This window comes from Choristoneura fumiferana, chromosome 29 (assembly GCF_025370935.1).
Source record: "Choristoneura fumiferana chromosome 29, NRCan_CFum_1, whole genome shotgun sequence".
NCBI classification, from domain to species: Eukaryota; Metazoa; Arthropoda; class Insecta; order Lepidoptera; family Tortricidae; genus Choristoneura; species Choristoneura fumiferana.
Window position 1 is genome coordinate 4,921,800 of NC_133500.1, and position 12,150 is coordinate 4,933,949.

General features: G+C 38.7%; 1 protein-coding gene across 1 annotated transcript in view; it reads left to right on the forward strand.

Annotated features, from left to right (window-relative positions):
* LOC141444154 (probable ATP-dependent RNA helicase DHX35) overlaps positions 1-12,150 on the forward strand; it is a 77,336-nt gene that overhangs the window by 49,652 nt on the left and 15,534 nt on the right. The window contains 5 exon segments of the mRNA XM_074109600.1: positions 1,887-2,051; positions 5,694-5,774; positions 7,665-7,724; positions 9,681-9,837; positions 11,273-11,370. Of these exon segments, the coding sequence (XP_073965701.1) occupies positions 1,887-2,051; positions 5,694-5,774; positions 7,665-7,724; positions 9,681-9,837; positions 11,273-11,370 (561 nt within the window).

Below are 12,150 nucleotides of genomic sequence, written 5' to 3' on the forward strand. Positions count from 1 at the left end.
AGAGAGTGACATAGGCTACTTTTTATCCCGGAAAAATGCACAGCTCCCGAGGGAACAGCGCGCGATAACCGAATTCCACGCGGGCGAAGCCGTGGGCAAAAGCTAGTTGTGCATAAGGGCGGTTTCAGACTAGCGTTTCATTTGCACGTATAAGCTCGTTTTTGGAAGTGCGTGTACGCGCGTACAGGTGCGGTTTTGTTTTCTTCGAGTATCGGACTCGCAGGAATACGCGCGTTTTGTTTAATCTATAACGACAGTATACGCGCAGATAATAACCGTCTTTAAGGCCACAGCTCATTACAGCCAGGCACTTGACCAGCACCGCCTCGCCTTGAGCGGTTAGTATTTTTCATATGGATTTATATGGGTAGTCGCTCACTACATCAACTCCGTAGCGTCACCGGATCGCCTCACTCGCGAGGTTGCCACGCGCGTGCGGCGAGTGGACCACTCGGGGATAGTCCGCTGCTCACCTGCATAGTGACTACTAGGAAATTCGTGGACCACGCGAGGTCCACTCGTTGTCAACGCGGCGTCCCCCCGTGGACCACCTGTCGACAACGAGTGGACGCCGAAAGTCGAGGCGGTGCTGGTCGGGTGCCGGGTGGCTGTAATGAGCTGGGACCTTTATGCTCCGAAGCGGTTTCTTTCACAAAATTTCGTCCTGAAGAATTTTTGAACTTTCCATTGATCTATGAACTTGAAATTTGTTGATAGTATTTATTATTACGTAAGTATATATATTGAGCCGTGGTAGCCGTGTGGTTTGACCTATCGCCTCTCAAGCAGAGGATCGTGGGTTCAAACCCAGGCTCGCACCTCTGAGTTTTTCGAAATTCATGTGCGGAATTACATTTGAAATTTACCACGAGCTTTACGGTGAAGGAAAACATCGCGAGGAAACCTGCACAACAAACCTGCGAAGCAATTCAACGGTGTGTGTGAAGTTCCCAATCCGCACTGGGCCCGCGTGGGAACTACTGCCCAAGCCCTCTCATTCCGATAGGCTGAGATGATGAAGTATATATATTATGTACCTACCCTCGAAAAACTCATTACATTACCTTTAATAGATAGTGGATGGAACACCTCCGCCTCCTGAATCAATCAATTAGTCGGTAATTACACAACAACATGACTTGTTGGTCATCAATCGCCTTGACTCGTTTAGGGCGACACGGCAAGCTTGTGACATTGACCGTTGATCTGACAACAAATCTTGTAAACTATGTTAATAGAAGCCACAGAAGCATTATGTCCACATTGTAGGAAGATTTATTACCCTTTTTAACCCCCGAAGCAAAAAGAGAGGTGTTTTAAATTTGACCGCTATGTGTGTCTGTCTGTGGCACCGTAGCTCTTGTCGACCCCATTTTAAAAAACCCTGGTATGAGGTAACTGCGAACCACAAGGGATATTTATGATAAAATGAAAAGAGATAGATTTATTTTTTACCTTCTGAAAAAAAAACATTGTAAACACACGTGAGGTAATTAGAAGAAAGTCATGAAAGGATCGTCAAATGTACTATAAAAACACATATAATACCTAGTGTTTCAGTAAAAAAAAATATGTGTCTAGTAAAATAGGACCAATTAAATTAATAAAGTAAATATGAACTCAAAATTAATTCTCAGTTAATCACAGTATTTACTGTATTATCATGGTTATAGATTTCAAATTCCAAATATTCATTATTTAAGTATGTTTGATAAAATCTGTAGGCTTTATTACTCTGCCCTGCCATACGAGCTGCATTCCAACTGCCCTATCTATTTATCTATCTCTATCTATCTATGTATCTATCAATCTACCTATCTATCTATCTATCTATCATATGATGATGATGATTATAAGCATGATCATAACGTGTATTCTTTCCACAGTATCTCCACGAGATCGGCCACAAGGTGTGCGTGACGCAGCCCCGCGTCGCGGCCGCGGCGTCGCTGGCGGCTCGCGTCGCTGACGAGGTCGGCGAGACTCTCGGCGAGCGGGTCGGTTACGCTGCCGGCATGACGAGCGTTCGCTCGCCCGAGAGCAGCATTGTGGTACGTCTAAGTATTTCTACAAGCTAAAAGCTGAAAGGCGGCTACGTGACAAGATCAAGTTTTGAAACGGAATCGAAAAGCGCGGTAGTCAGGGCTATTTGACAGGCCGTTCTGGGTAAAAAAATATATTTCTCTTCTCATGCTCGTAAAAGTTCATATTTACGCTGGATCTGGGCGACATAAAATTACTTTTTATGATCTAGTGCATAAAGTAAAATCTTCGACCAAGGTAACTAAGTAATTTTTTTATAATTTTTATTTTATGTAAAACTCAAAATCAATCAAAATAAATGAATAAAACTAAAAATTTATAATTATATAGCAATGCATGAAAAATAAAAGGTACCTACCTAGTAAGTGAACAATTGTTTCCACTGTTGCTATTTAATTTCCTCTCAATCGAAGTAAAACGCAGTGTAAAACTCGAGCATTAAATTCATTTTCCCCTCGAATTGTCTTGTCTATCCACCCTCGCCGTACCGCCGTGTGCCGTCTCGGGTAAAATGGCTCGTTTTATGCTCTCGTCGTACAATCTACTATTTAGTCCGTTAGTAACAAAATACGATGGATGGTGGATACGTATTTTTTTGTGCTTTTGCCAATCAAACGAAAAATGAAAGTGATGATGCATGTCAAAGTTCGGGAGTCTCCGCTGTGACAGATATTAATACACAGCCTTTTTCAAAACACTAATTAGTAATTGTATTTAATGAGTATATTTACATAATTTGACATTCTGACAATTAACTCGCAGCTCTCCAAACAACTGTCATACATGATAAAACCGCCCATGGCGTGTTTGTCAAACACCAACACCTTTGTGGTAAAGACATTTAGGTAGTGTCTTGGAGCAATAAACCTACCGGAGATGTTAACTACTGAAAATTATATTTATTTATTTATTTTTAAAAAAGATTACATAGTTAATTAACAGTAAAAACCAAATCATTCATAATGTCAGTTGTAGTAAATTATACACTTATAAAAAAAACAGATAACAATTATTACTTACACGCTTAATTACAATAAAATAATAATATAACCACTGGTCGCACGTAGTGTCGGTCAAAACTCGAGTCCGGGAACATTTTGGGCCCACCCGCACAAGCTCAAGAGCTGAATCATGTAATTTATAAGTTATAATGTAGGTACTAACATAGTGATAGATAAGATTTTGTAAATAAACAATTGGCATTGATCACTTTTTTACAATGTGGTCTAATTCCAAAACCATTTCGAGGAATAGGCTTATTAAATCATATTATAACATTTTTGCAAAAAATACTGATTGATCGTGTGTATATTTGCAAAATAATGCTTGACCTTTGTTTGATTTTCATCGTAAATAAGCGTTATATAACTAAACCGCCTAATTCTAACACTGCCGGGTTGACAGAAGACACTGCGTTTTTTTAAATAATTGTGACGGGCAAAGAAAAACGTAGCTTTTAACGCCATGGCAACTATGGTTAGCTATAATTCCGGTAACTTCTAAATATGGTAAAATATTTAAAACGCAACTAAAACCAAAATCTTTAAATAGGTGTCTTAAATTCGCCTATTTTATGAAAAATATATATAAAAATAAACATTGTTTTTTGAGACCAATGCCAATTGGGCAGTTGCCTGGGTAAAGAAAAAAAATATTTTTTTGTCCGTCAGTTTATAGACATTATCAGAAAGCATTGGACGCGTATTTTTTCTTTCGTCACTCAAAAAAAAATGACAAAGATGAGGCACGTCAAAGTTCGGGAGTTATTTTGTTTGATTGAGAAAAATATTTCACTCAGGAAACTTACCAATTAGATTAATTTTGGTGGTGGTAGGACCTTGTGCAAGGTCCGCCCGGATTGTTACCACCATCTTGCTCGCTAATCCTGCCGTGAAGCAGCAGTTCTTGCACTGTGGTGTTTCGGCGTGGAGAGTAAGACAGCCGGTGAAATTACTGGCACGTGAGATATCCCATCTTAGGCCTCTAGGTTGGCAACGCGTCCGCAATGCCCCTGGTGTTGCAGATGTCTATGGGCGGTGGTGATCTCTTACCATCAAGAGACCCATTTGCTCGCTTGCCATCTAGTCGAATAAAAAAAAATGTCGCCTCCGGTCGTTTGATGCTCTAAGTGCGGCATTAATTTTGAATAGGTTTTGCTTAACTGACAGGTCATTAGGACTGTCGTTAGTAAAGTCTGGGTTTAGTTACCCTTAGGGACAGGGAACTGTGAAAGGCAAACAAACCAAAGTGAATCTGTTTCTTATAGACATTACAAAAATAAAAGTACCTACCTACACGTACGCCACTTGTCCATGTTTAGGCAAATCGGTGTAAATCGAATTATTTCTGCGCCACTCCACTGTTTCCGAGTTACGGTATTTGACAACTCCTGAATTTGCCATATCCTAAATAAATAAAAAAAACATAAATGAACATTAAACATGAGATCGCTCTGAAGCGATAAGGCCGCCTATTGCTTACCTTAGAAAATCTCTATGTATATACTTGTGTTCTCTGTACTGTTTACTGTATTGGTGTGCAATAAAGAGTTATTGTATTGTATTGTATTGTATGAACATAAACGGTTTTATGGTCTCGCCGGAAGACCAGCGCTGGCTCCATTCAAGGAGTCCGCATTTTATGCTGAGGCGGGACCATTTCGGGCACAAACAAATAAGTATTCGTAATTATTTTTATTTTATTTTTTTGTATTTTGTATTCTCATTTTATTTTATTTTACATTTTTTTTTTGGTTGTATTAAGTATTTATATTTGTGTGTGCGAATAAACTTTTTCATTTTTTACTTTCACTTCGGTTCAAAATTGAATTTATAGTGATTTTTTGAAAAATCTTCATATCTCTCTTTCTAAAACGCTTTGCTCTATGCATCAAGTATGACGATACTTGCGTGTGACGTCATAAATATGCAAGAATATCTTTCTCTGACTAATCTTAAATTTCGAAGCTTTGTTACTCTGTTATATGTAAAGTTAGCTAAAAAACTGTTTTTTCCTTTCGATAACATGCATTAACAAGTTGTGATTTATGAAACAGTCAAATACCGTATTTGTCGCATTAATGGTTTAGTGAGAACTGGGACAGACAGACAATAGATAACAATAATACAAACGTACAAAGAGACATTTGAATTGTCATTTTTTACACTAAAGCAATTGCGAGGTTATCCTTAGAATTTTATAAAAAGTTTAAAAGGCACTTCCAATGTCAGCATAAGGTAGCAAAAAGTCGGACAGACATACAGACATTAGCGTCAAACTTGTAATATTCCTCTTTTGTCGTGGGGGATTACTTAAAAAGTATTTTCAACAATAGCTAATGAAAATCTAGCAACAATATCGTCTAAATAAAAACTCTAAATAAAAGTCAAAATTCAGACTTACTTATAAACTGAAGGTATAAATTCTCAATTTTGTGTTTTTTCTTTCGTTTTTGTTAATTCAATTCGAACTATTCCAGCTGCTTAGCTTAATTAACAAACTGCTAAACTACAAACGTGTAAAATAAAACGAAAAGTTTACGATGGAACTCTATAGTTATTAGTTATAGGTCTATCTGATAGACCTTTCTAATCACCGCCATCTATCCGCGAAGTCTGTCTGTAATTAAGCTTTTTCTACTTATTTTCCAGTTCATGACAGAGGGCGTGCTGCTTCGAGAAATGTTCGCTTCACCGCTGCTTATGCAGTATTCCTGTGTGGTGCTTGACGAGGTAACGGTTGATTCATAAAAACTGGCACGAATGAATTGAATGAGTGAATGATAGTGTATGTGTGCATCACAAAATGATTAAATACAGGTAGATTCATCATCGTCATCATCATGTCAGCCGAAAGACGTCCACTGCTGGACATAGGCCTCCCCCAAGGCTCTCCACTCAGACCGGTCTTGTGCTTTCCGCATCCACCGCGATCCCGCGATCTTAACCAAGTCGTCGCGTCGTTTGACCTAACTAATTCACATATTAGAGCTAAGAGCAATAAAAATATCGTCACTACTTTGAAAAAATCTCGTATCTAAAAATAAATATGTCAACAAAATTGAACCTTGACGTAATGTTCATAAGGTCCACTCAGAAAAATTACCTACTTTGAGATACGAGTTTTTTTTAAAGTAGTGACGATATTATATTGTTTATTACATTTTATGGCTCAGTCAAGCGGTCGGGGGATTTAAATCATGTAACCGCACTTGCCGTTGTTGTTCAAGGAAAAAAATGGGAAAATTTAGTTCAGCAATAATTAAAATTCAATGAAAAAATAAGTTCAAATATTATTGTAGGGTATTTCAATGGAAAAACTTATGTAAGACAGAGTTTTTTTTTTGTTTGCGAGGGGTCCATATCGGCTCGCATACTTATCGATAGTCCGAATGTAATGTTTGTCAGAATGATCGTTTGTCATAACTCTTTTTTCGCTGAATCCTAAGTATAATTGCTCAGAATCGTTATAAAACAAACCTAACCTAACCTATAGTTTTCTATAGGATGATCATTTGAAATTTTCAGAAAAATGCAAGGTTTCAGTGGGAAAAGAAGTATGACAAACGATGTATATGCGAACTTTGGCGCTCCTGTTTGCGAGAGGTCATAGGGGATTAGGCTCCTGAGAGCCTCTTTTTATTATTTTTTGTTATTCTCTACGTATGACACAGCTTTATATACACATTATGTACAAATCCTACTAATATTATAAATGTGAAAGTTTGTGAGTGAGTGAGTGAGTGAGTGAGTGAGTATGTTTGTTACTTCTTCACGCTGAAACGGCTGGACGGATTTGGATGAAATTTGGCAAAAAGTTAGTTTATAACATGGATTAAAACATAGGATACTCTTTATTCCGATATTCTCACGGGATGGGGATAAAATCTCTTAATAACAACCGCTGGGCCTTAGAGTCATGAAATTTGGTATGTAGATAGCTGGACATCTGGAATAAAACATAGCCTACTTTCTATTCTGATATTCCCACGGGATAGGGATAAAATCTCGAAACTACAACCACTGGGCTTAGAGTCATGAAATTTGACCATGATTGTTTTTAATGTAACGTCAACGAAAACAGCGATCTAATTTCCACGAATTCCCACGGGAATTTAAAAAAATCCCGGAATTTCAATTCAGCTGCTGGACCTAATGATGTAAGTGTGCGAAGCTACGGGTAACACTATGTTGTTCATCGATACTATCGATACTAATATTATAACTCTGTCTGTCTGTCTGTCTGTCTGTCTGTCTGTCTGTCTGTCTGTCTGTCTGTCTGTCTGTCTGTCTGTCTGTCTGTCTGTCTGTCTGTAACCCTTTCACGTCGAAACCACTGAACGAAATTTGGTATATAGGTAGTTTGAACCCCAGGGATCAACATAGGATACCTTTTATTCCGGTAGAGGGCGCCACCGCGCGATAACCTAGATCAGCGCAGACGTAGTCGCGGGCATAAGCTAGTATTTAATATTTATGACACGGCCACACGGCCAGTGTCGTGCAGGCCGTATACAGCGAAGTGCTAGTTCGAATTTCGTATACAACAATAAATACTTTGACTTTGACTTTGTGTCTTGCCGTCCTGATGATGCTAATGTTATTTTTTCTGTCAATTTACAGGTTCATGAGAGATCTCAGATGACAGATGTTCTAATGGGTTTACTGAAGAAAATAGCAAAGGTAAAAAGCTTAGGTACCATCGGCCAAATATGTGGTCTACCACCCTAAAGTTGACAATCGTTTGTATGTTAGACGTGTCTGTCAACTTGAAAGTTCGACTTTAGCGACATATTCATTTGATAGGAACTTGTTTAAAAATTGATAGACCATTTATTTGGCTGATGGTACATAAAATTTTTGTTCCCTAATTTCTCTTAAAAAGTATTTATTCATAAATAAAATTACAATTTCAAACCAAGGGCACAATTCAATAAAATAAAATTAAAAAATCATCATCATCCCAGCCTTTATACGTCCCACTGCTGGGCGCAGGCCTCCTCTCAGAACAAGAGGGCTTGGGCCATAGTTCCCACGCGGGCCCAGTGCGGATTGGGAACTTCACACACACCATTGAATTGCTTCGCAGATTTGTGCAGGTTTCCTCACGATGTTTTCCTTCACCGCAAAGCTCGTGGTAAATTTCAAATGTAATTCCGCACATGAATTTCGAAAAACTCAGAGGTGCGAGCCGGGGTTTGAACCCACGACCCTCTGCTTGAGAGGCGATAGGTCAAACCACTAGGCCACCACGGCTTTTTCCTTTCCTGCATGTTGTCGCTTAATTCTAAAGTTTTACAAATCTGTTAATCGCACTCGCAGACGTCCAAGATACAGGCTCAGCCTAGTTTGGAGTCTGATAGATATGTTCTGTATTGTATCAAATATGTTTCTGTTAATAAAAATATTTGTATTTGTATTTGCTTGAGAGGCGATAGGTCAAACCACTAGGCCACCACGGCTTTTTATATCACGTTATTTAGAGTTGAAAAAACTCACTGCCTACATACATACATACATAGATTTGTCATATTTTATATTTTTCCTTTTGAAAAATACATTATACCGCGTGTGGCCTGTAACACGAGCAAAAAATTAAAACATAGATCGCCCTCGTCAAACTGAACAACATTAGTTCAGCGACTTTTAAAAATAATGGTGTCTTTGAATTTTCCTTTTTTCATGCAAATTAAATACTGCTGTCAATGTACGCCATCCTAGAACCCAACTGACGTCGCCTGTCACGCTACAAACATTAAGCATTTTAAGCAAAAAGATTCCAAAAAAACCAATCTTAATTTGATTGCTTAGTAACGATATCTCTTGTCCGGGTGAGCGGTTAGTTCCAATGGAGTGCCGAAAAAAGTTTCTCGATGAGGGCTACGGCATAGATGTCGCTAGCGTCACTGCTTAAGTGGCTAAATAAGAAACGAACAAGCTGAGATATGAGGTGCATAGGGGAAATTCGTGTCGGTACCGTTGACCATCAGTGGTGTAGCGGTATAGCACGCGGTACGGAATACCGAGGACCTGGGTTCGATTCCCAGTGATGGTCTTATTTTCTGGTTTTTCTGTGCATCTATATTTCAGTTTGTATTTTCAATTTAGGTTTTACGGGATGACCGTAAAAGTAAAAATTTGGAATTGAAATAAAAAATACAAAAAGATTCCAAAAAAAACAATCTTAATTAAGCATTTTGTTTTACATTGCTTCTTCGAATAAACTTTAAAGTATAATAAAAATTAAATAACCCTCCTTCTTCGCATTTGGGTAAAAACTAATTATTTTTAAAAATCGCTGAACTAATGTTGTTCAGTTTGAGGAGTATGGTCTATGTTTTCATTATTTGCTCATATTACAGGCCACACACATAAAATTACAATAGCAATGTTAAATTAAATTAAATTCAAATCGAAATTGCTCATTTAACTGTTGCAATATTTATCTTATTACAAAAACAAAGGAGTGTCATGCCCATTGGCCAATTATATGATGAACTTAAAACTTAAAATAATTACTTTACTCACCCGGGAAATCACGATAGCTACGTCTATGCGTATGCAACAAATATGTGTTCATGCAGCTCCTCCAACTCCACACTGTAAGTCCCTAAATTGTCATTGTCTTGTATATTTCAGAAACGAAGAAACCTAAAAATCGTCGTATCATCCGCAACTATGGATGCGGAATTTCTGAAGGATTTCTTCAATTTAAACGATAAAATGGACAAGTCTACATCCGTGATTATGTCTATGCAGGGACGCACGCACCCTATCGATGTGTTTTATGCACAAGGTAAGGTGTAAAATGACATAATGACATAATGACATATGGTGCCGAGACGTGGACACTCACGGTTGGGCTGGTCCACAAATTTAAAGTCGCTCAGCGGGCTATGGAAAGGGCTATGCTCGGAGTTTCTCTGAAGGATCGAATTCGAAACGAGGAGATCCGACACAGAACTAAAGTCATCGACATAGCTCACCGGATAAGCAAACTGAAGTGGCAGTGGGCCGGCCATATCAGTCGAAGAACTGATAACCGCTGGGGCAAACGAGTTCTTGAGTGGAGACCGCGAATCGGCAAGCGTGGCGTAGGACGCCCTCAGACTAGGTGGAGCGATGATCTTCGCAGGTTAGCTGGCAAGAACTGGATGAGACTGGCCGAGGATCGTGCTCAGTGGCGTGCAACTGGAGAGGCCTATGTCCAGCAGTGGACTAAGATAGGCCGATGATGATGATGATGATGAAGGTGTAAAATGTGTAAGCTAAGGTATAAATGCTGATATAGGTCGATCCGCAAGAGGTCTGGGAATATTGGGAAACAGATAAGCAATGAAAGTGATATCCGCATGGTTTGCTGCCAATAATTTGTTACTAAATCCTTAGAAAACCGAATGTATTAAATTCTCGTTGATAAATTCATCTAACTCGCATTCAGTTTCTAATATAAAGTGAAATGGTCAAACTATTGAATTTGTAAAATCAACAGTATTTTTAGGAATAACGCTCGATTCTAAACTACAGTGGGGACCTCACGTCACAGCAATCGCGGGTAGATTGAGCTCTGCTGCTTTTGCAGTTTGGAAATGGAATCACGAGCACTATTGATTTTGACGAAGAGAAAAAGTGTCCCTCTTTTTTTTACCGTTTCTATGGGTCGGTACGAAATGGACACAAAAAAATTATGGAAAATTCGAAACATTTACTTTTCCATAAAAATCAATAGTAAGTAAGTACTCGTGATTCTGAGTAAGGAAAACCCAAAATTACCTAATTCTTAAAAAAAAAGGTTTTTGCGCCATTTAAAGTTAAAGTGCTCCGCAATGCTTCAAATACCTAGCCTCGCTCCACTCAGCCGTTTCCACTAGAGCTGTGCTGTGCGATAATGGGTAAATAACAGATTTCTATTGGTTTATGAAAACAGCAGGTTTGCAGGGTGTAGGACCTTGTGCAAGGTCCGCCCGGATTGCAACCACAATCTTGCTCGCTAATCCTGCCTTGAAGCAGCAGTGCTTGCACTGTTGTGTTTCGACGTGGAGAGTAAGACAGCCGGTGAAATAACTGGCACTTGAGGTATCCCATCTTAGGCCTCTAGGTTGGCAACGCATCTACAATCCCCCTGGTGTTGCAGGTGTCTATAGGCGGTGGTGATCTCTTACCATCAGGAGACCCACTTGTTCGTTTGCCATCCAGTCAAATATAAAAAAAAACAATAAATCTATTTTCAGAACCGGTAGCCGACTACGTGAAAGCTACAGTAGACACCGTCATAAAAATACACGAGAACGAACCTTTCGGAGACATATTAGCTTTCCTCACATCGCAGGTAAACGAAAAACATACTCTTTTTAATGTTTTTTTTTTAACAATAACTACGATGATTACGATTGATTTAGGAGTCTTTTTGTATTTTTTATTTCAACTCCAAATTTTTTATTTTTACGGTCATCCCGTAAAACCGTATCGAAAATACACACTGAGATATGGATGCACAGAAAAACCAGAAAAAAAGACCAGCGCTGGGAATCGAACCCAGGTCCAAAAAAAATACAAAAAGACTCGAAATAACCAATCATAATTTGATTGCTTAGTAGCGACATCTCTTGTCTGGATGAGCGGTTAGTTTCGAAAGAATGTAACGTCTCTCGATGAGAGCGAAATATAAATGTCGCTAGTGCTGCTGCTTAAGTAGCGTAGTAGAAATAAGCAACCTGAGATATGTGTGCATAGGAGAAATTCGTGTCTGTAATTGTGCATTTCAATCTTTAGATATATATATATATATATATATATATATCTATATTAATAATTTCGTCAAGGGGTACGGTAGACTCGAACGAAATGCACAGCAAATTGAAGAGCGTAAAAAATTAGTCAATCCGAGTCGACAACTTGTAGGCGGAAAATTCGGATTATCGAGTATTTTCAATATAAACTTGAATAAATTACTAAGTATATAATGGCGTTGCGAAGTAAACATGTCAATCAAAGTCATCACATCAAAGTGGCGTTAGTGTCACATCATCACGTGTCACAGGTGTCACAGGTTTGCATTTCGTTCTCCTTAAGGGCCCCACACACGGTACGATTCGTCGATTTTAATCAG